Source organism: Salmo salar, chromosome 18 (assembly GCF_965601325.2).
Source record: "Salmo salar chromosome 18, fSalSal1, whole genome shotgun sequence".
NCBI lineage: Eukaryota > Metazoa > Chordata > Actinopteri > Salmoniformes > Salmonidae > Salmo > Salmo salar.
Window position 1 is genome coordinate 33,378,534 of NC_138308.1, and position 26,193 is coordinate 33,404,726.

At 43.1% G+C, this 26,193-nt stretch overlaps 1 protein-coding gene across 1 annotated transcript; it reads right to left on the reverse strand.

The window, feature by feature from the left end:
• Positions 1-1,159: 1,159 nt before the first annotated feature.
• Positions 1,160-25,568, reverse strand: f135a (FAM135A). The gene is given in 5 exon segments (NM_001141653.1): positions 1,160-1,523; positions 3,028-3,167; positions 14,425-14,504; positions 21,644-21,773; positions 25,378-25,568. Coding segments are annotated over 4 exon segments (381 nt in total). The 5' UTR covers positions 21,721-21,773; positions 25,378-25,568; the 3' UTR covers positions 1,160-1,439.
• Between the last annotated feature and the right edge of the window lie 625 nt (positions 25,569-26,193).

Here is a 26,193-nt window from a genome sequence, read left to right on the forward strand (position 1 = left end):
CTTTACCTCAAACAGCAAGTCAACAAAGTATGTTTTTACACCCACTGAGAATGACAATAGTTCCTGAATGTATTTGAAAAATCTTTCCAGCTTTCTCCCTTCGATAAAAGGGAAAATATCATGGTCTGATCCAGTGGAAACGCCATAGCAGGAGCGGGAGGAGGAGGGTCAGGAAAATGTATTTTTCATTTGGTTATGCTGATCTCTGGCTCCCTCAAGTAATTTGTGCATCTTAATTATTTAATCACAAGCTCAGTACATACAGTTCATTTTATTAAAACACATAGGGTGTGTCTATATATGGAAAAAGACATGTTTTAGAACAGACGACTCTCAGTCGACCAACATTTTGTTTTAGAGGAAGACAGCCCTGAGGCCTAATCTATACTTACATCAACAGACAGCTGTTTGACATAGCTGGTTCCAAACACCACATTCTCCAGGGCCGGGATGACAGAGTCTTTACTCTGCTGGGGGGCGTTGCGGTTCAGCCATGTACTCTTCACTAGCCGGGGGAAACTACAACAGACAAACAGCCAGTAAGGAATCAGGCCTTACTGGTGAACAGCTTTCAGTTCTACTGCACTGAAGACAAAGTCTGAACTGGAGGTTGGAGGAATATAGTGTACATTTACATTTAAGTCATTTAGCAGACGCTCTTATCCAGACAGACTTACAGGATCTATGCTTATTTATTGAAGTGATGATATATCCAAGTCAGTCTGAAGTCACACCCTATTCCCTATACAGTGTGTGTGTGTGTGTGTGTGTGTGTGTGTGTGTGTGTGTTACCTGATGAGGGGTTGGTGCAGGGCAACCAGGGATGCGTGGACGGCCATAGAGACGACAGACAGGTGGAAGTAGTCGAACATGATATTGATGTGTTGGTGGATGCCTCGGTTCAGGCTAAAGTGCAAGCGGAGCGAACGACTGCTGATGTTCTGCAGGGAGCTGAGCTCCTCGGGCCTAGTGGGAAACAACGCATCTGCTGGAGAAACTCAAATCATACAATACAAACATGTATTCATATAGAAACATAAAGAATATAAAAAACTGTGTGCAATGTTTCCATCTAAAGTATTGGAAAATATACTTGAAATGCACTGCTGCACACTCCCTTGGTATATACAGACACCATCAGACATGTCTAAAACGTGCTGGCAGACAGGGTTTATTAAGGACACCATAGCAGAGGTTCAAAAACACAATCTTTATCTAAAAATAGCCAGATCTGGGTTAAAATACTACTTGAAGAATTAAAAAAAAACTTAATCTGGGCTTGACTGAGCTTGCCTGGTGTATTAGTTGCAAACCTGCAACCCCCATCCATCCGTCTTTCTGGGCAGGCTAAAGAAAACACTAAAAGTACAGTATCTAAGATTTCAAATGGTGTTTGAACACAGGTTTGGTAACAGCATGAGAAGCACAGTGTTCGGCCATCATGAAACGTACGAGAAGTCTCCATCTGTGAAGTATAACTCCAGAGAGAGCTGGAAGTCCATGTCATTGAGGGATTCTTCTACCTGAAGAGGGATAGAAACAGACAGGGGAAACAATCATTTCAGAGGGGGAAAAAACTGAGTGAGTGATAGTGAAAGTGAGCCTATTTCCCATCGACAGAGGAACTGATTTCCACCATGACAACAACCCAAGAGCACCATTCACTAGCGTACTATGTAGTATGAAGCAATGTGCAGTACTGGGCATGCATTCTTAGTAGTACGTACTATGTAGTATGAAGCAATGTGCAGTACTGGGCATGCATTCTTAGTAGTACATTAGTATGAATGGATAGAAATCAGAGGAAACGCTTCAGAGAGGAAAAACCATATCAAGAGTCTCTTCCTATATCCATACCATCACACCGCGTCTCTCTTCCTATATCCATACCATCACACCGCGTCTCTCTTCCTATATCCATACCATCACACCGCGTCTCTCTTCCTATATCCATACCATCACACCGCGTCTCTCTTCCTATATCCATACCATCACACCGCGTCTCTCTTCCTATATCCATACCATCACACCGCGTCTCTCTTCCTATATCCATACCATCACACCGCGTCTCTCTTCCTATATCCATACCATCACACCGCGTCTCTCTTCCTATATCCATACCATCACACCGCGTCTCTCTTCCTATATCCATACCATCACACCGCGTCTCTCTTCCTATATCCATACCATCACACCGCGTCTCTCTTCCTATATCCATACCATCACACCGCGTCTCTCTTCCTATATCCATACCATCACACCGCGTCTCTCTTCCTATATCCATACCATCACACCACGTATTTATTTTATAACATGCTATTGTGAACAATATCCATGTGAGATATTAGGCTAAATTGTCTACATTATAGCTAAATAGCCTGCATCTAATTGGCCAATCATATGGATCACTGCAGTGTAGCTCAAACACACTCAGTATGAAGCAATGTATTGGGCATTGTAAGTAGTATGCTACTGTGGACATTTGAACACAGGCTAGCCAGAGCCTCAGTGAAAGTGAGCATATTGTCCTCTATAGCAGAACTGATTCTAACCAGCACAACGACAACTTGGTCATTGGTCAAGGTCTTAGCCTACAGTCTAGCTTCCTCGTCTCAGCCTACAGTCTAGCTCCCTCGTCTCAGCCTACAGTCTAGCTCCCTCGTCTCAGCCTAGAGTCTAGCTCCCTCGTCTCAGCCTAGAGTCTAGCTCCCTCGTCTCAGCCTAGAGTCTAGCTCCCTCGTCTCAGCCTAGAGTCTAGCTCCCTCGTCTCAGCCTAGAGTCTAGCTCCCTCGTCTCAGCCTACAGTCTAGCTTCCTCGTCTCAGCCTACAGTCTAGCTTCCTCGTCTCAGCCTACAGTCTAGCTTCCTCGTCTCAGCCTACAGTCTAGCTTCCTCGTCTCAGCCTACAGTCTAGCTTCCTCGTCTCAGCCTACAGTCTAGCTTCCTCGTCTCAGCCTACAGTCTAGCTTCCTCGTCTCAGCCTACAGTCTAGCTTCCTCGTCTCAGCCTACAGTCTAGCTTCCTTACCTTCTTCTCATCCAGCAGCATCATGATTTTGAACACCAGCACATCATTGACAACAACCTCCTCGTTCTTATAGAGGATCTGGAAGGTCTTGCTGCAGATGACGTCATCGACCACAGCTGCAGGGAAGGCCAGATCAGAACCTGTAATGAGAAGATATTTGTTTGAATGCAGAAAACGTACATCAATACGCACTACTAGGTACCGGTGAGAAGTTGGCCAGTTATCTTCCTATGAACAGCTTACAGTACATGTTCCCTCTAGCAGACATCCAGGATGTCAGCTGTGACCTGGCAGCAGTCTGAGGCATGTCCTGGCAGCATAGACACAGCAAACAGACGCAGTCAGTCTGTTGGTTGTTTTCACACATGGCTGATGGCTTACAAGCCTGACTAACCATGTCCTATCCTTTCTAGGTGATTAACAGCACTACAGAACCTGCAACTATGAGATCAGCCGTGGAGGAACTTACGGCACTATAGAACCTGCAACTATGAGATCAGCCGTGGAGGAACTTACGGCACTATAGAACCTGCAACTATGAGATCAGCCGTGGAGGAACTTACGGCACTATAGAACCTGCAACTATGAGATCAGCCGTGCAGGAACTAACGGCACTATAGAACCTGCAACTATGAGATCAGCCGTGGAGGAACTAACGGCACTATAGAACCTGCAACTATGAGATCAGCCGTGCAGGAACTAACGGCACTATAGAACCTGCAACTATGAGATCAGCCGTGCAGGAACTAACGGCACTATAGAACCTGCAACTATGAGATCAGCCGTGCAGGAACTAACGGCACTATAGAACCTGCAACTATGAGATCAGCCGTGGAGGAACTAACGGCACTATAGAACCTGCAACTATGAGATCAGCCGTGCAGGAACTAACGGCACTATAGAACCTGCAACTATGAGATCAGCCGTGCAGGAACTAACGGCACTATAGAACCTGCAACTATGAGATCAGCCGTGCAGGAACTAACGGCACTATAGAACCTGCAACTATGAGATCAGCCGTGGAGGAACTAACGGCACTATAGAACCTGCAACTATGAGATCAGCCGTGGAGGGAAAGACCAGTGAAGAACAGGACTCCACCAACCCAGGATGGAAAACACCATACTGCAGGAGGAAAATAGAACACAAGCTAATGGAACAGCTTTCTGCTGAAAATGAACATGAAAATGAAACAACCCAATTTTGGGGAATTTGCCTTTTTCACCAGTTAAAGTATAACACCAAGTCTAGTCAATTGGGTGTACTACCAATGTCAGAGAGACCTGGCTGGCAAGAGACCAGAGACAAGGCCTCCTATTAATAGGCCACTTAGAAACGCCAGGGTTGAGGTGAGGAGGAAGAACCAATCACATTCAGCTAAAGCCCTCAGCCTCTCACTGACTCCTATCAGACTCAGAGCAGAAAACACTGGAGCATCCTGCCAATCGACTCGGCGCACTGGGCACCGCCCAGGCTCGGCGCACGGAGCACCGCAACAACAGGCTCGGCGCCGAGCATCCTGCAATCATATCAGGCTCAGAGCAGAAAACACTGGAGCATCCTGCAATCATATCAGGCTCAGAGCAGAAAACACTGGAGCATCCTGCAATCATATCAGGCTCAGAGCAGAAAACACTGGAGCATCCTGCAATCATATCAGGCTCAGAGCAGAAAACACTGGAGCATCCTGCAATCTCATCCTCATTTGTCCCCTGATAATCCTCATTGTGACAGGAGGATTGGTTGTTGGGGGACAGAATGCAGCGTATTGTGAGGCTGGAGTGGAGGAAGCGAAGGCATTCCTCTCAGTGCCGACCAGGGCAGGGATGAGCTGTGACTGCTCCAGGCTGCCAGGACTCAGAAAAGAGCTGGGAACATGGCTGGTTTTGTGAGATCAACCAGTCCTGCCACTCTGCCAGCTCCAAAGCAACAACAAAACCCAAAAGGAGGAGTAGACCAAATCCACATTCATCTGAAGGGCTTCCCTCAATGTCTTTCAACCAAGAGTATCACTGTCAGTTCCAATGGATATTCAACTAACACATTGGAACTGTAGGTGAATAGCATCTTTCACATTAAAATAGACAGCTTCACCATTCTGGAACGCACAAAATCAGATCAGACGATTTAGATCAAGGCGGTGACCCGATCCTGTAGGTTCATGCTCTACAACATTCGCAGAGTACGACCCTGCCTCACACAGGAAGCAGCGCAGGTCCTAATCCAGGCACTTGTCATCTCCCGTCTGGATTACTGCAACTCGCTGTTGGCTGGGCTCCCTGCCTGTGCCATTAAACCCCTACAACTCATCCAGAACGCCGCAGCCCGTCTGGTGTTCAACCTTCTCAAGTTCTCTCATGTCACCCCGCTCCTCCGCTCTCTCCACTGGCTTCCTGTTGAAGCTCGCATCCGCTACAAGACCATGGTGCTTGCCTACGGAGCTGTGAGGGGAACGGCACCTCCGTACCTTCAGGCTCTGATCAGGCCCTACACCCAAACAAGGGCACTGCGTTCATCCACCTCTGGCCTGCTCGCCTCCCTACCTCTGAGGAAGCACAGTTCCCGCTCAGCCCAGTCAAAACTGTTCGCTGCTCCGGCACCCCAATGGTGGAACAAGCTCCCTCACGACGCCAGGACAGTGGAGTCAATCACCACCTTCCGGAGACACCTGAAACCCCACCTCTTTAAGGAATACCTGGGATAGGATAAAGTAATCCTTCTAACCCCCCCCCCCCCTTAAAAGATTTAGATGCACTATTGTAAAGTGGTTGTTCCACTGGATATCATAAGGTGAATCCACCAATTTGTAAGTCGCTCTGGATAAATGACTTAAATGTAAATGTAATGTAAATGTTAGAGAACTTCATATCATATTTACCATCTGTCAGCTTGGTGCCCTTTGAGATAACCTCTCTGACAAATGAATCAACCACACAGCCTAGCTTTTATAGGTGGTCACGTACACTAGAAAATAGTATCAAGGACCCAGTTCCTTAATGTCCAGCCTAATCATTCCCTTCATAGTAAAATATGTTGAAGGAGAACCAAGAACTTAAACAAAAGCCTCCCAAATGATGAACAATATGTAACCTGCTACACTCGCAATCCAAAAACACTACATCTCTGTTAATGAAGCATAACGAATGGTTATAAAGCATATGGCACCACTTGGACTCGGATCATAATTCCATCTTCCTCTCACATCGCTACAAACAGAACATTACATCTGAAAAACCTTGGATAAAGTATGTGAAGGATTGGTCTGAAATAAATATGGACATGTTAAAAGGCTGCTTTGACTGTACCATTTGGGAGGAATTATGTGACAAACAAAAACATTGAGGAACTGAATGGGACCATCGCTGACTACATACAGTGTGTTCTGAATGGGACCATCGCTGACTACATACAGTGTGTTCTGAATGGGACCATCGCTGACTACATACAGTGTGTTCTGAATGGGACCATCGCTGACTACATACAGTGTGTTCTGAATGGGACCGTCGCTGACTACATACAGTGTGTTCTGAATGGGACCATCGCTGACTACATACAGTGTGTTCTGAATGGGACCATCGCTGACTACATACAGTGTGTTCTGAATGGGACCGTCGCTGACTACATACAGTGTGTTCTGAATGGGACCGTCGCTGACTACATACAGTGTGTTCTGAATGGGACCGTCGCTGACTACATACAGTGTGTTCTGAATAAGACCATTACTGACTACATACAGTGTGTTCTGAATGTGACCGTCGCTGACTACATAGTGTGTTCTGAATGGGACCGTCGCTGACTACATACAGTGTGTTCTGAATGTGACCGTCGCTGACTACATAGTGTGTTCTGAATGTGACCGTCGCTGACTACATAGTGTGTTCTGAATGGGACCATCGCTGACTACATACAGTGTGTTCTGAATGGGACCATCGCTGACTACATAGTGTGTTCTGAATGGGACCATCACTGACTACATAGTGTGTTCTGAATGGGACCATCGCTGACTACATAGTGTGTTCTGAATGGGACCATCGCTGACTACATACAGTGTGTTCTGAATGGGACCATCACTGACTACATAGTGTGTTCTGAATGGGACCATCGCTGACTACATAGTGTGTTCTGAATGGGACCATCACTGACTACATAGTGTGTTCTGAATGGGACCATCGCTGACTACATAGTGTGTTCTGAATGGGACCATCGCTGACTACATACAGTGTGTTCTGAATGGGACCATCACTGACTACATAGTGTGTTCTGAATGGGACCATCGCTGACTACATAGTGTGTTCTGAATGGGACCGTCGCTGACTACATAGTGTGTTCTGAATGGGACCATCGCTGACTACATACAGTGTGTTCTGAAAGTATTCAGACACCCTTGACATTTTCTACATGTTGTTACATTACAGCCTTATTCTAAAATTGATTTAAAAAAAATAATCTACACACAATACCCCATAATGACAAAGCGAAAACAGGTTTTTAGAAATGTTTGCAACACCCCCCCCCAAAAAAAAAACTGAAATACCTTATTTACATAAGTATTCAGACCCTTTGCTATGAGACTCGATATTGAGCTCAGGTGCATCCTGTTTCCATTGATCATCCTTGAGGATGTTTCTACAACTTGATTGCAGTCCACCTGTTGTAAATTCAATTGATTGGACATGATTTGGAAAGCCACACAGCTGTCTATTTAAAGGGGTCACAGTTGACATTGCATGTCAGAGGAAAAACCAAGCCATGAGATCGAAGGAATTGTCCGTACAGCTCCGAGACAGGATTGTGTCGAGGCACAGATCTGGGAAAGGGTATCAAACAATGTCTGCAGCAATCAGGGGAGAAGGGCTTTGGTCAGGGAAGTGACCAAGAACACGATGGTAACTCTGACAGAGCTCCAGAGTTCCTCTGACCTGAATGCCAAGCATCAAGTCTGGAGGAAACCTGGCACCATCCCTACAGTGAAGTATGGTGGTGGCAGCATCATGCTGTGGGGATGTTTTTCAGCAGCAGGGACTGAGAGACTAGTCAGGATCGAGGGAAAGATGAACGGAGCAAAGTACAGAGATCATTGATGAAAACATGTTCCAGAGTGCTCAGGACTTCAGACTGGGGCGAAGGTTCACCTTCCAACAGGACAACGACCCTAAGCACACAGCCAAGACAACGCAGGAGTGGCTTCGGGACAAGTCTCTGAATGTCCTTGAGTGGCCCAGCCGGAGCCCGGACTTGAACCCGATCGAACATCTCTGGAGTAGAGGTCGACCGATTAAGATTCTTCAACGCCGATACCGATTATTGGAGGAACAAAAAAAGCCGATACCGATTCATCGAACAATTTTTTTATTTTTATTTGTAATAATGACAATTACAATAATACTGAATGAACACTAACTTAATATAATACATCAATAAAATCAATTTAGCCTCAAATAAATAATGAAACATGTTCAATTTGGTTTAAATAATGCAAAAACAAAGTGTTGGAGAAGAAAGTAAAAGTGCAATATGTGCCATGTAAGAAAGCTAACGTTTAAGTTCCTTGCTCAGAACATGAGAACATATGAAAGCTGGTGGTTCCTTTTAACATGAGTCTTCAATATTCCCAGGTAAGAAGTTTTAGGTTGTAGTTATTATAGGAATTATAGGACTATTTCTCTCTATACGATTTGTATTTCATATACCTTTGACTATAGGATGTTCTTATAGGCACTTTAGTATTGCCAGTGTAACAGTATAGCTTCCGTCCCTCTCCTCGCTCCAACCTGGGCTCGAACCAGGAACACATCGACAACAGCCACCCTCGAAGCAGCGTTACCCATGTAGAGCAAGGGGAACAACTACTCCAAGTCTCAGAGCGAGTGACGTTTGAAACGCTATTAGCGCGCACCCGCTAACTAGCTAGCCATTTCACATCGGTTACACCAGCCTAATCTTGGGAGTTGACAGGCTTGAAGTCATAAACAGCGCAATGCTTGAAGCACAGCGAAGAGCTGCTGGCAAAACGCACAAAAGTGCTGTTTGAATGAATGCTTACGAGCCTGCTGGTGCCTACCACCGCTCAGCCAGACTGCTCTATCAAATCATAGACTTAATTATAATATAATAAACACACAGAAATACGAGCCTTAGGTCATTAATATGGTCGAATCCGGTAACTATCATCTCGAAAACAAAACGTTTATTCTTTCAGTGAAATACGGAACCGTTCCGTATTTTATCTAACGGTGGCATCCCTAAGTCTAAATATTCCTGTTACATTGCACAAACTTCAATGTTATGTCATAATTACGTACAATTCTGGCAAATTAGTTCGCAACGAGCCAGGCGGCCCAAACTGTTGCATATACCCTAACTCTGCGTGCAATGAACGCAAGTGACACAATTTCACCTGGTTAATATTGCCTGCTAACCTGGATTTATTTTAGCTAAATATGCAGGTTTAAAAATATATACTTTGTGCATTGATTAAGAAAGGCATTGATGTTTATGGTTAGGTACAGTCATGCAACGATTGTGCTTTTTTCGCAAATGCGCTTTTGTTAAATCATCCCCCGTTTGGCGAAGTTGGCTGTCTTTGTTAGGAAGAAATAGTCTTCACACAGTTCGCAACGAGCCAGGCGGCCCAAACTGCTGCATATACCCTGACTCTGTTGCAAGAGAAGTGACACATTTTCCCTAGTTAAAAGAAATTCATGTTAGCAGGCAATATTAACTAAATATGCAGGTTTAAAAATATATACTTGTGTATTTATTTTAAGAAAGGCATTGATGTTTATGGTTGGAGCAACGTGTACCTAAGCGATTATATGCAACGCAGGACAGGCTAGATAAACTAGTAATATCATCAACCATGTGTAGTTAACTAGTGATTATGATTGATTGATTGTTTTTTATAAGATAAGTTTAATGCTAGCTAGCAACTTACCTTGGCTTCTTACTGCATTCGCGTAACAGGCAGGCTCCTCGTGGAGTGCAATGTAAAGCAGGTGGTTAGAGCATTGGATTAGTTAACCATAAGGTTGCAAGATTGAATCCCCGAGCTGACAAGGTAAAAATCTGTCGTTCTGCCCCTGAACAAGGCAGTTAACCCACCGTTCCTAGGCCGTCATTGAAAATAAGAATGCGTTCTTAACTGACTTGCCTAGTTAAATAAAGATGTAAAATATATATATAAAAAACATTAATAAAAAATTCGACAAATCGGCGTCCAAAAATACCGATTTCCGAGTGTTATGAAAACTTGAAATCGGCCCTAATTAAACCGGCCATTCCGATTAATCGGTCGACCTCTTCTCTGGAGAGACCTGAAAATAGCTGTGCAGCGACGCTCCCCATCCAACCTGATAGACCATGAGAGAATCTTCAGAGAAGAATGGGAGAAACTCCCCAAATACAGGTGTGCTGAGCTTATAGCGTCATACCCAAGAAGACTTGAGGCTGTAATCGCTGCCAAAGGTACTTCAACAAAGTACTGAGTGTTAGGTTCTAAATGAACCGAGTAAAAACTCATGGATGATTTTTAAAGTTCAAACCAAGATTATTCACCCAAAGGGTCAGACAGCAAACAGACAAAGACATGTTCCCACCAGCACAAGTATATACACCCCAATTTGGGTGAAGTCTCCTCCTTCCCTCTAAAATATTATATCTTTATTGCTAGGCAGGAAGTTAAGTGATGCAGGTTAAGTTAAGTGATGCAGTGATGCAGGTAATACTGACTTACCCCTCCCGAATGACAGTCCCAGAATCATCTCTGAAAAGGTTGTCTTTCAGGTCTTCTCCAAACTCAAACCTCAGAAAGCAAAAGGCTGTGATGGTCTAAGTGGGATGTTATCAGGGAGTGTAAATGGCTGTGTAACATGTACAGAATACTTTTTCAAATGTCATTGGACAGCAGCAGAACCGCCCAAATCTGGCTGAAACTATTGTGCCCATTCACATCTGCTGGTCATCCCATCTGCTTGACCTCTGTGATAATCTAATGTTTGGACCCCATTGTCCTGGGACACCTTCTCCTGCACACAGAGAGCCTCTGGACTCGTTCCAGCTGGCATATAAACCAGGCCGTGGAACTGAAGATACACTGGCCTTCCTCCTTCATAAAATCTACATGATCTGGATAAACCATGTTCATATGCCACAATACTTTTTGTAGATTTCTTTATCTGGACACATTACATCCTGATATTCTGGTGAAGAAACGTGCAACCATGGACATCAACACACGTCTCATCAACTGGATCAGGTGCTCTCACCAGTCGGGTCAGAAGAGTGAGGTTCAGTGTGAATACATCAGAACCCACTAACCACCAATAGAAGGGTATCCCAGAGCAGTGTCCTTTTGCTGGTTCAGTTCACCCTCTACACTAACGTTTGCACCCAAATAACACCAGACGGTGCAACAGTAAAGTATGCAGATGATACAGCAAGCGTTGGTTTAATAGAGGTGTCCGGGACGACTACAGGACAGAAATAAGGAAAACACATTCTTAAAATGAGGGAAAACAAAGGAAATGACAAACCTCAGAAATATAAAAGATGATACCGGGCCCATCCACATCGACTTAAAATAGAATCAGTTGAGCAATACAAATATCTTGGAACTATAATTGACTCAAAACTCTCCTGGACTCAAACACAACAGATAAACAAGGGACAACAAGGACTGTATTTCATGAGGAGATTAAAGAAATATCAGGTGAACAAAATAAAAAACAACCACATTGTGTTTCCAAGCCTGGTACAAACAGCTATCCATCTGTAATAAAAACAACCACATTGTGTTACCAAGCCTGGTACAAACAGCTATCCATCTGTAATAAAAACAACCACATTGTGTTACCAAGCCTGGTACAAACAGCTATCCATCTGTAATAAAAACAACCACATTGTGTTACCAAGCCTGGTACAAACAGCTATCCCTCTGTAATAAAAACAACCACATTGTGTTACCAAGCCTGGTACAAACAGCTATCCCTCTGTAATAAAAACAACCACATTGTGTTTCCAAGCCTGGTACAAACAGCTATCCATCTGTAATAAAAACAACCACATTGTGTTACCAAGCCTGGTACAAACAGCTATCCATCTGTAATAAAAACAACCACATTGTGTTACCAAGCCTGGTACAAACAGCTATCCCTCTGTAATAAAAACAACCACATTGTGTTACCAAGCCTGGTACAAACAGCTATCCATCTGTAATAAAAACAACCACATTGTGTTACCAAGCCTGGTACAAACAGCTATCCATCTGTAATAAAAACAACCACATTGTGTTACCAAGCCTGGTACAAACAGCTATCCATCTGTAATAAAAACAACCACATTGTGTTACCAAGCCTGGTACAAACAGCTATCCATCTGTAATAAAAACAACCACATTGTGTTACCAAGCCTGGTACAAACAGCTATCCCTCTGTAATAAAAACAACCACATTGTGTTACCAAGCCTGGTACAAACAGCTATCCATCTGTAATAAAAACAACCACATTGTGTTACCAAGCCTGGTACAAACAGCTATCCATCTGTAATAAAAACAACCACATTGTGTTACCAAGCCTGGTACAAACAGCTATCCATCTGTAATAAAAACAACCACATTGTGTTTCCAAGCCTGGTACAAACAGCTATCCATCTGTAATAAAAACAACCACATTGTGTTTCCAAGCCTGGTACAAACAGCTATCCATCTGTAATAAAAACAACCACATTGTGTTACCAAGCCTGGTACAAACAGCTATCCCTCTGTAATAAAAACAACCACATTGTGTTACCAAGCCTGGTACAAACAGCTATCCATCTGTAATAAAAACAACCACATTGTGTTACCAAGCCTGGTACAAACAGCTATCCATCTGTAATAAAAACAACCACATTGTGTTACCAAGCCTGGTACAAACAGCTATCCATCTGTAATAAAAACAACCACATTGTGTTTCCAAGCCTGGTACAAACAGCTATCCATCTGTAATAAAAACAACCACATTGTGTTTCCAAGCCTGGTACAAACAGCTATCCATCTGTAATAAAAACAACCACATTGTGTTACCAAGCCTGGTACAAACAGCTATCCATCTGTAATAAAAACAACCACATTGTGTTACCAAGCCTGGTACAAACAGCTATCCATCTGTAATAAAAAAAAACACATTGTGTTACCAAGCCTGGTACAAACAGCTATCCATCTGTAATAAAAACAACCACATTGTGTTTCCAAGCCTGGTACAAACAGCTATCCATCTGTAATAAAAACAACCACATTGTGTTACCAAGCCTGGTACAAACAGCTATCCATCTGTAATAAAAACAACCACATTGTGTTTCCAAGCCTGGTACAAAAAGCTATCCATCTGTAATAAAAACAACCACATTGTGTTACCAAGCCTGGTACAAACAGCTATCCATCTGTAATAAAAACAACCACATTGTGTTACCAAGCCTGGTACAAACAGCTATCCATCTGTAATAAAAACAACCACATTGTGTTTCCAAGCCTGGTACAAACAGCTATCCCTCTGTAATAAAAACAACCACATTGTGTTACCAAGCCTGGTACAAACAGCTATCCATCTGTAATAAAAACAACCACATTGTGTTACCAAGCCTGGTACAAACAGCTATCCATCTGTAATAAAAACAACCACATTGTGTTACCAAGCCTGGTACAAACAGCTATCCATCTGTAATAAAAACAACCACATTGTGTTTCCAAGCCTGGTACAAACAGCTATCCATCTGTAATAAAAACAACCACATTGTGTTACCAAGCCTGGTACAAACAGCTATCCATCTGTAATAAAAACAACCACATTGTGTTACCAAGCCTGGTACAAACAGCTATCCATCTGTAATAAAAACAACCACATTGTGTTACCAAGCCTGGTACAAACAGCTATCCATCTGTAATAAAAACAACCACATTGTGTTTCCAAGCCTGGTACAAACAGCTATCCATCTGTAATAAAAACAGCTGCAAAAGAAGTGGAGTTAATCTGAAGAACATGGAAGCGCTGTTCTTGGAGAGAGTAGTGAGGGCAGGAGTGAGAATTGCCACTGACCTGACACACCCACTCAACCAGGAGTACAGCTCCTACCATCAGGCTGCAGATACTGACTCCATCTTTACAAAAACCCCAGAGCCCAGAAATCAGCAATTCCCACCAGTATAAGTCAACTGAATAAACAACTAACCCCTACTGTGCTGTGATGTGGTTTGAGATGCAAGACAAATTTCCTGAAAACAGACACACAAATAATTATGATTAATAATACAAAAGAAGGCGATTTCTTTATGGTTGAAACAGACACAACTAAAGCATTTTAGCGAGAGAGAGAGCGAGAGAGAGAGCGAGAGAGAGAGAAAACGAGTGTGTGTGTTAACTGACCTGGTGGGTGGAGTAGACTGGCCTCTACTTTGTGAGGGACTCGTGGTGGCACTTTCATACTGGCACGGATCTGGTAGAACCTGGGAGACAAACGAACAGTTAGCAATGAAAACAACAGGGAGGACATAGTGTTCAGAGGTCAGCCCTACCAGGACTGGAACCCAGGCTCTTGCAGCTGTCAGTCCAACATCTTGATGAGGCAGGTAGACACGGCATGTTCTAGTCCAAGGTCTCTACAAAATGTAGGAATTCTAAGCACAGAACTCATTTGATGGGACATACTGTAGCTTTAACCCAATGGAAATTAGAACAATTGGCCTATTAAAAATCTCTAGCCTACAGAGCCTTCAGGAAGTATTCACACCCCTTGACTTTTTCCACATTCTGGTATGTTACAGCCTGAATTTCAAATGGACTAAATGTCATTTTTTTGGTCACTGGCCTACACACCATACCCCATAATTACAAAGTGGAATATGTTTTTAGATTTTTTGGACAGATTAATAAAAGATGAAAAGCTGAAATGTCTTAAATCAATAAGTATTCAACCCCTTTGTTGAGTCAAGCCTAAATAAGTTCAGGAGTAAACATGTGCTTAACAAGTCACATAATAAGTTGCTTGGACTCACTGTGTGTGCAATAAGTGTTTAATATGATTTTTGAATGACTACCTCATCTCTGTACCCCACACACAGAATTATCTGTAAGATCCCTTAGTCGAGTAGTGAATTTCAAACACAGATTCTAATGCCTCGCAAAGGGCACCTATTGGTAGATTGGTACCAATAAAAAAAGCAGCGATTGAATATCCCTTTGAGCATGAAGTTATTAACTACACTTTGGATGGTGTATCAATACACCCTGTCACTACAAAGATACAGGCGTCCTTCCTAACTCAGTTGCCAGAGAGGAAGGAAACCGCTCAGGGATTTCACCATGAGGCCAATGGTTAGTTTAAAAAGGTTAGAGTTTAATGGCTGTGATAGGAGAAAACTCAATCAACAACATTGTAGTTACTCTACAATACGAACCTAAATGACAGAGAAAAAAATGTCTGTACAGAATAAAAATATTCCAAAACATGCATCCTGAGATTACTGTATTTAATTTTCAATAAATTTGCAAACATTTCTAAAAACATTTTGTCATGAGGTTGTGTGTGTAGATGGGTGAGAAACATCTATTTAATCCATTTTGAATCCAGGCTGTAACAACATGTGGAACAGGTCAGGAAGTATGAATACTTTGAAGGCAGTGTATAGAAAGAGTAAGCGTCTGGCTCTGTTGGAGTAACCTATAGGCCTGTAGTTAGGAGCGGAAACGGGAGAGACAGCCTCGTAAGAAGAGAACAGTCTGTGTAGGTTTACTAAAGGCATGTAAAACGAGCTTTCACTTTTCATGAATGAATAATGAGCACTTTCTTTAACACTCACTCGTGTGTTAAACTCGCATTTAAAGTATTGATGAGTAAAGAAAGACCAGGGCCCATATTCAAACAAACATGTACTGATCTGGGATCAGTTCTCTCTTTACGATCATAATGAATAAGATCACATGACAGCCTGGGTGGACCTGATCCTAGAACAGCTGTCCTACTCTGAGACTGTCTGCTGGTCAGTGCTCTGCTCAGGACAGTATTACAACATGCGATCTCCTTTTGAATGTACATTTCCCAGATGTGGAAGAGATGTTTGGCTGGTATAACCTGACTACTAGACTAGCTCGAAGCCATGGCTGGTATAACCTGACTACTAGACTAGCTCGAAGCCGTGGCTGGTATAACCTGACTACTAGACTAGCTCGAAGCCGTGGCTGGTATAACCTGACTACTAGACTAGCTCGGAGCCGTGGCTGGTATAACCTGACTACTAGGCTGACTCGAAGCCGTGGCTGGTATAACCTGACTACTAGACTAGCTCGGAGCCGTGGCTGGTATAACCTGACTACTAGGCTGACTCGAAGCCGTGGCTGGTATAACCTGACTACTAGACTGGCTCAAAGCCGTGGCTGGTATAACCTGACTACTAGGCTGACTCGAAGCCGTGGCTGGTATAACCTGACTACTAGGCTGACTCGAAGCCGTGGCTGGTATAACCTGACTACTAGGCTGACTCGAAGCCGTGGCTGGTATAACCTGACTACTAGACTAGCTCGGAGCCGTGGCTGGTATAACCTGACTACTAGACTAGCTCGAAGCCGTGGCTGGTATAACCTGACTACTAGACTAGCTCGGAGCCGTGGCTGGTATAACCTGACTACTAGACTAGCTCGGAGCCGTGGCTGGTATAACCTGACTACTAGGCTGACTCGAAGCCGTGTGTGTGTGTGTGTGTATGTGTATGTGTATGTGTATGTGTATGTGTATGTGTGTGTGTGTGTGTGTGTGTGTGTGTGTGTGATGCTGCAGCAGCACCAGAAAGGAGCAGCCTATCCCACTGTTGTGTCCGTCTGAACCACATCCCATGTTTGTTTCCTGACTCGCCATATGTTTCCAATGGAAGGAAAGCAGACAGCAGGACACAGACCAAAATACACTAGGATATGGACTAGTCTTATATCACATCTACGTAGCAGACACAGGACTCTGCATATGAGGTGCTGTTGAGATCACTATGGATCAATGTTCCCTCTAAGCTGCGCTCGTGCGTAGCTCCCTGGGACTGCCGGACAGAAGAAATATCAGCCCTCGCAGAGAAGCAGGAGATGGAACATTATTCAACTTTATAGAGTTTTCCCCTTTAGTTAAAACTATCAACGATTCGCTCTACTGTGGGAATTGTGATCGAATCAATGCAATATTAGCCACTTTCAATGTAACATATCGAAACAAAACAAACTATGCAAGACATAGTATGCAAAACTAACTGTGCAAGAGATTTTGTTGTAGGCAGAACACATCGGAGTAGGAATCTATTGTATTGACATGTAGGACTCAGTGTACTCTGCACCAAGATGTGTTTGATTTGAGATCAAAGAAAAAGCTGCATGTAGCCACGTGTTCACACTCTGTTCATATCCTGTTAGTTAGTTATTAGTCCAGTTATAGATCATTAGTAGTCAACAATAGGGGAGTGATTACTAGTTAGTTATTAACCCAGTTATAGAGCATTAGTAGTCAGCAATAGGGGAGTGATTACTAGTTAGTTAGTTATTAGTCCAGTTATAGATCATTAGTAGTCAACAATAGGGGAGTGATTACTAGTTAGTTATTAACCCAGTTATAGAGCATTAGTAGTCAGCAATAGGGGAGTGATTACTAGTTAGTTAGTTATTAGTCCAGTTATAGATCATTAGTAGTCAACAATAGGGGAGTGATTACTAGTTAGTTATTAACCCAGTTATAGAGCATTAGTAGTCAACAATAGGGGAGTGATTACTAGTTAGTTATTAACCCAGTTATAGAGCATTAGTAGTCAGCAATAGGGGAGTGATTACTAGTTAGTTAGTTATTAGTCCAGTTATAGATCATTAGTAGTCAACAATAGGGGAGTGATTGCTTCCTACATTTCTAGACATCTTTGAAAAGCCAGTCTGGTAAAGAGCACTTTGTTTTTCTTAAAAAGGGGAGTGTTGTATTATGAGACAGGCTTGAATAATCTAAGTAGCCAATAGGCAGACAGTAGAATCATTTGTCTGATTCTCTGTAATAATGGTATGGGAATAATAATGCATTTTATTTTGGAAAGTGGTTTCTTGTATCCAACAACAACATTCTCAGTCACCTCCTTGTCTGAAGGACAAGTGGATTAACAGGTTAATGTCAAGTCTAAAGTCTCATGGAATGTGGGCCTACATTGAACACCACACATTGGCTCCTACTGTAGGCTGAATGATATAACAGCTGTTTCCATGTTAAAATGTTATGGGATGCATTTTCTCCATTGTTTTTGATGGTAGGCCACTCTGGTAGACCACTCTGAATGATGATCAAATAGCCACAGTTGCCTACCTGATCATTGTCCGAAAGTGTAACTTAAAGCAGGTACAGCCTCAGTGTTCACAGTAAACACACGCTGGAAGTTGCACAGAATTTTCACAACTTTCAAGTTTGCACTCAGCAGACCTGAAAATGAGAGGGAACATTGCTATGGAAACTATACCGTTTTTTTTCTGGCTCAAAAAGGGGCTTAGGTGCTGGGCGTGGCAATGAGCACATCTCAGCGTGGCTACATCTTAAAGAACATTTTAGAGGCCCCCTTCTTGGCTCTATAGATATAACATTTTGCAGTTTTAAAGCAAATTTTCTGCGATTCTACATATTCTGCCATGGAACTGAGAAAAAATGATGCAGTTTTAATGCTAGTTTCCTGCTATTTTACGCATTTTGCCATGGCTAATGCTGTGTTCTTTTTCTCAAACATTATAAAATTAATACCGCTAAATTCATGGTTTTGGAATTTTTTATTCTCCCTGAATGTCAAACTTTTATTTTGGTGATGGTTCATTCTTAAAGATGATATTATTTAAAATATTCACTGAGTGTACAGAACATTAGGAACGTTAGGAAAGTGTTCCACAGGGATGCTGGCCCATGTTGACTCCAATGCTTCCCACAGTTGTGTCAAGTTGGCTGGATGTCATTTGGGAGGTGGACCATTCTTGATACACACGGGAAACTGTTGAACGTGAAAAACCCAGCAGCGTTGCAATTCTTGACACACTCAAACCGGTGTGCCTGGCACCTACTACCATACCCCATTCAAAGGCACTTCAATGTTTTGTCTTGTCCATTCATCCTCTGAATGGCACACATACACAATCCATGTCTCAATTGTCTCAAAGCTTCAAAATCCTTATTTAACCTGTCTCCTCCCATTCATCTACACTGATGGAAGTGGATTTAACAAGTGACATCAATAAGGGATGATAGACTGAACAGGTGAAAGCTATGTCATGGAAAGACTAGGTATTCATAATGTTTTGTCCACTCAATGTATATAGGTCCATTATTTGTTCTACATATTTTATATCTGGTTTTAGTCATTTAAGTTTACAATGTAATTGTTTTTCCATCACGAAAATTCATAAAATAAAAAACAGTTTGGACTTAGGTGAACAGTTTAGGCTGCCTGCCCAAGGATTACAATGGAAGAAAAATCCCTACAATACAACGGTGGATAGAGGCCACTGTGAAGCAGGAAGCAAAAAGAGAGCTTTCCATCCTCTCTGAAGCCGACGTCATGGGAACTCTGTTGGGGGAATATCTAGGCCGCAGCAGGCTTCCTGCTCTGCTCCACAGCTGAGTCCACTACAACCAGACACTCAGCCAGGCTGCATTCTGATGGCTACAGACACATTGTTCACTTAGCGCAGACTAGTGTCACGCTACACTGGAATGTCAGCTTCCAGAGTAGTTCAGGCCTCAGGGACCGTGAAGAGTCAATGTTACAGTAGGACAATCTCCATGATGAACATCAATGTACAGTGTGGAGATAAAGATCTGAAGGCATGTCAGTATCTCAGTGGTCTTGTCTTGCTGACGCCAACCGTTGCTGCAAGAAGGACATTTGGCCTTAAGGTTGTAAACATTACAAAGGCATCAATGTGTACAAGAGGAGAGGCTAGATAGACTTTCTAATGAGTTCATTGTAGAATGATGTGCGGAGAAGAGCCCAAATCACTACTAAATTCATGTTTATCATTGAGCTTAAAATGTCACGCCATAAACCACACATTGTTTTGTGAAAGCTGGAAAGGCCAAGGATCTTATTGTAAAGGTTAGACCCACAGCCACTGTTAACACAAACCACTACCTAGCTGTCACAGCACAGCTACACTGCCATTGTGAAGCAATAAGGGAACCTAAGGGAACTCTGCATTCTAACACGGAATGAAACACCACAACAATGGCAAGTCATGTGACCTGTCCTTGTCAAGACAATGGTCATCAGGTCCTGTGTTAATATACACAAACCCTTGGACCCTGAAAAAGCCTGTTTTTCTACTTGGCTGAGGAAGACTGCTACTTCTGGTCTCTGCACTACATGTATGCCAGTGAAGACGGGGTTCCAAGGCCATTATCACACCATGCTCCACCATCAGGGCTGTGTTCATTAGGTATTAAATGGAAGGAAACAGATTGAAACAAGGAGGGACTACCTGAACTTGTCCAATAAGAAACACTCATTTTCATTTTGTTTACCAGTGTGTGTCTTATTGAACACAACCCAGACCATAATGAAGAGATCACTCATCAGACATAATGGTTGTGTGTTTAACTACTCAGACCTGATGACTTGGGTGACAGGTTTCTGATACCACGTACAGGAACCATCGTGACAAATCTAGACTGGATTCCTCTCAAAAGGTAGCATGAAGCTTGCACATGGCATGCATCAGCGGTGGATGGAAATAACAACTCCTAGTCAAACGAGTGCATCTACAAACGGGACTAATAGCCTATAGCAACAGTAGTAGTCTGGAAGCGTGCGGTAGTCTTGCTTAACATAGATATGACAGAGTCCCTGTGCTCAAAATGTCTACAAATAGTGTCCCTTTAAATAAAGTCAGTCAGGCCTCTTGAGGTGAGACAGTGTTTACTTGCTAGTCAACTCAACGACCCCAGGCGGGTGTTTTCTACTCAGACTGATTTAGAAGGTGGGGGATGAGGACTTTTCCACGCACAAATCGATATAAACGGGCATTTGAATGAATGATCAATAGCGTGTCTGAAAAGCTGGACATCATTTTAACATGATTATGAGATGGAAGAATGTCACGATCAGAATGTTCACGTGCAGAGAGAGGAACCTACGTGGAGGATATAGGCTTGTTATTATCACTGACCAACATGTCTCAATTCAACCTCTTTGCCTTGAAACGGATTTGAATAATCCTCCTGGTATCATCATTATGGTTCGGCTGAGAAAAAGTGGCCCACCACAAGATACCTGGCATTGCCACCATATCTTAATCATATTGATTAGAACAGGGCATGTGACATCTATATTGACATCAAAACGTCACCATCAAACTTCCTTTCATTTACAAAATAGGGACTGAGGGCTAAGTGAGGATGAACGTTTCAGTCGCTGTAACTTCAAGCAATAACAACAGTATAACACTAAATGTAAAGTTATTCAGAAAGTTGAAAATCGAGGCCCGTGGAATTTCCCCAGAAAGCCTTGGTGTGCTTGATAAACAGGACAGTGTAGAAGTAACACCACAGAGGGCTGACAGTCAGTCTGCAGAGCAGTGACGAAGAGACAGACTCACTCACCCTCTCTGGAACAGGTCCACATTGTAGAACTTGTGGAGCTCAACAGAGAACTCCACCGTGGCCTGCACCTCGCTCATCTTTGGCTTCAGAGGCAGACAGAGGGCTTACATCACCTGGGACATTATGACTCCTGTGGAAGGAGGAGAGCATCCATGTGAGTTACCTGAACTGATGTGAAGAGGACTTATCATCACACTGGCCACAAATACAGGAACAACCTCCAGGTCTTTCTCTCTTCACACTAGTAGAGAATTACAGTGGAGCATGTGTTCTCATCACACACACCCTCGGGCGGTCAGGCACTCAGCCACACACAAAGTAAAAATCACACAGACACGCACACACCTAGTCAACAGCAAACAAACAGTCGTACTTGGCTCAGCTGTTTCCAATAACAAGCACCGAACACCCAACCCAAACAGACCCATGAGGGCTGCTGCCTGCTGGGTACTCTGCTTCAGATGTAAATAACATGTCTTTCCTAATTGGCTGGCAGCTCAGCCAAACAGAGAGAGAGGGTGGGGGGAGACAGAGAGAGAGGAATGGGGGACAGAGAGAGTATGGGGGGGAAGGAACAGCTATGAATCACATGCTAAAATAGTCCTGAAATACTATATCAACTACTGGACAATATTAGAAATACACCAAGTACATCCCCTACAGGCCCTCCTACAGGCCCTCCTACAGGCCCTCCTACAGGCCCTCCTACAGGCCCTCCTACAGGCCCTCCTACAGGCCCTCCTACAGGCCCTCCTACAGGCCCTCCTACAGGCCTTAAATTAATTCAATATGTTTTGCTCTAAACTTAGTCAAGCCAAGTCTTAGGGACAGAGGAGAATTGAAACTAGTCTGACACACACAGGTGGGACGAAGACCCAGAGGGCAGATTCGGTGCAGTGGAGCTGAGAGAAATTGGCATAGCAAAATCACCCAGAAGCCCTTTAAATTACTCATGTGAGGAATGAATAAATGACAGTCTTGTAGACCTAATGGTGACATGTTCCTGGCAATGAAAGCAGACTTGAGTTGGAGGGGAAGGCAATATGGCCGGCTGCGATTTGAAGGAGATAGATGGCTTAGATGTGACTGAACTAAAGAGACCTGGGCTGGGTTGTTTAGAAAACACACAGGAAAGAGGCCAAGTAGGGCAGAGAGGGTACAGCTAGCAGGGTTGTTATGATATCTAATGCCAAGGAAGCCTTGAATACAGACTGTATAGATCTCTCCCTAACACTCTCTTTCTCCCACCAAGTCTGTCATGTTCTGTCTCTCTGATCTCTGACTTTCTCTCTCCGTCTCTACCTCTCTCTCTGGCCCTCTATCCGTTTCTCTCTTCCCTTCTCTCATTTTCCTCTCTCTCCATCCCCCTGCCCCCACTCGTTCACTCAGAGATGAAGGAGGGAGACAAACAACAAGACTGGCATGGTTTTCTCAGGCAGATAACCAGAGAGACTCTTATGTATTCATAAAGAACCAAGGCAAGTCACCATATATAACAAGCTCTCCATCTTACAGCAAGGAAGGCTGTAAATTATTGAGTGAAAATGCAGGGAATTTACTTTAATCATATCAACACCGTATTCATAAAGCTTCTCCTCAGAGTAGGAGTGCTGATCTGGGAACAGTTATGCATTTTAGATTATAATGAATGGACAGGGAGGACCTGATTCTAGATCAGCACTCCTCCTCTAGGCAATGCTTTACTTATTAATACAGGCACATAAATTATAGGATAGAGTTAGACAGTGATATTCTTGTCTAACAGTAGCATCATCCATAGACAGGCTGCAAGAAAATGAGAACACTGTCTCTGGGTTTCCATAGTTTCCATAGCCATGTCATAAAGTGGAGGTGCTGGGAGCAGGGCGTGTTAAAACCTGTTACACATTTCTCTTATATGGGACAACACCAGTACCTGCATCTGCATGCTTCACAAAGCAAAGTGCATTCAAATGGAGATGGCATGGCTATCTGAAACAGGGCCAGAGATAGTTGTGCCTAGCCAACTTTAATTAGAACATGTGTTATATTTCTCAACTGAGTGCAAAGTTTCAGTTTGAGTGATCAAATGGGTTCCTTTAAGTTGGAAATAGTTTGAAAACGTTGTGGTGGTGAGCTGCTTCAAGTGCAGTTACAAAGCCTAGATCCACTAAGCTATGTCTACCAGCAGGGTATTTGCTGTCCAGCAGGGTATTTGCTTTGCATAGCAGAGTGTGCACGCTGGTTTAGGCTACTGTTTGCATGGCCAGCTACCCATTTACTAAGTGAACAAACAAACAAACAGTCAAATGACTGAGATTTAGCAACTCAATCACAATTCACAACTGAACTGACAGAATGGCGCACAACAATACAGTCTAGATCTAAGACAACATTACAGATTGTACTGATGAGGAAACTGGGGAATGTAGCCTACTTAAGATCAACCGGAGAGTCACCCTTATTGTTCTTCCCTCATAACTCATCATGATGCAGACTAGAACACATCTAGGTTACAGTACAGTATACTTAGCTAGTATGCATGTGCTTTTCTAATCAGTTGTGTAGTGTGGTGCCAACCCGTTTCCTTCCTGAGCGCAGCTATGTGCACTGGCTGATTAATAATTCACCTTATAATAATCTATGGAATTCACACTCCACTCCCTGGTCTTTTGAAGCCAGTGCTATTCCTGCAAGTTAAATGATTGTAGAGAAACAGTACACTCCATTCATGAATATGACAGTTTCAGTTTATTGATCTTTGCCAAGCAAAACAACTAGCTACCTGTGTCTGTGAATGCTCTCTGAGCGTCTTTAACAATCATACCTGTAGTCTACCTGGCTCTTTTTCCAACCTAGTCACACTCTTGACAGTGAGTCTATGAGGATACTTCAACATTGTGTAGGTAGCTTGCAAGGTAGTTAGTTACGCAACTGAACAGCAATAACATTTTGACAACTTACTGAGAAGAAATACTGACTGAGAAGAGGTATAACAACGTGGTATAGCTAGTTAGCTAACGTTAACTAGTTACCTTGACTGACGGAACGTATGACAGTTCAGGGGAGAGTAACATTAATATCCCCAGGTCTAGGAGCGTACTAATTAAGGGTTATGCTTCGGTAGTTAGATTGCTATGTAACACAGACATACAACACTTAGTTTATAAAGGTCCTGTTGATTGAGCAACTTACATAGGCCTACTATTTCCTCTAAAGTTTCACAGGCTCATTCTCAGATGTTGAAATATTCTGTGACCATCCCTTACTGCAAACAAGGACAGAATGAATCACCACACAAAATCTGTCTCCCTAGTGTAGTTAGCTACCTAGCCCGTTTCTACCGTCAAAACGTCATAGCAAGATAACTAGTTAACTGGGAATTCTGTCAACTAACTAACTAGCTGGGGTTTCTTCAGAAGAAACAGACAACAACATATTGAGTCAACAACGTACAGTAGTTATATAGATAATGTGTTGACTACAGTAGTTAGTTAAAGTAGCTGTCAGTCTCACCACATAACGTTAGCTAGCTAACGTTTCATTGCTAGTTTTGCAGTAACTAGCTAACCGTCCTTACTTAGCTAGCCAGCACGATAACTTTAAACTCGTAGCTAGCTAACTAGCTAATCTTTCAAGCTGTAAAGCAGCAGCCAATGGCTTTATTTTCACACATCGGATCTGTGCTGTAACGGTACCGTCATCTAGTAGCGAGCTAGCTAGCTCGTTGGCGCGTTGATCTACTCAGTACTCACCAGATTCTGTGACGATAGATCACTTCTTCTGATAGTTAAAATACCAAATACTATAACAAAACAGCATTAAGCCGACTTCAAAACCAAACGGGACAACGACATGGGTAGTCAATCCAGTCCCTTGATCTTGCACACAGCTTCGGCAGCCTGGCAAGGCTAGCGACGTTTGGGTTGAAAAAAAGGAAAACAGTGGAAGCGACCACGCACGTTCTCGAACATAAAAACTGCGCAGTTGCTGCGCAGATCCTGTCAAGCGGTACTCTGACGTCCTTGCCGGTGACTCTTTTGGTGCTTTCAAGACAACTGGGAACTCAGAAATAACCGAGGTCAAATCATGAACTTGCCCTTCACACCTCTGGCCATAGCCAAACCGATTGTTTGCTAGGGCTCATGGTTGCCAGGGGCCTTATCACACAGTGAGGTCAGCCAATCACATTTTTGGTTCCAGATCCCCAAATCCTGCCTCCCTCTCTGTCTCCTTCAAGCAGACACAGAGAGACCAGCAAGCTCATCTCTGACCTGCACAACAACAGCTGGACTCACTCATATCTCTTTGACATGTGGGATGGTGTACTTGCACAAAGTGAGTGTGTAAGATGTATATAATTATTGCTTGTTGTTCTTTATAGTTTTTACTATTGCCTATTGCATTCTGCCTCTGTGTATATCGTTGGTAGCATACCCATTTATACAGTCCTTCATTACAATTATCATTGCTCTCTTGCTATCATATAGTATGTACAATTTATTCATTACCCCTGTTTTCTGTCCAGTACAGAACTACTACCATTCCACTACCTTTCCATGTACATTTCA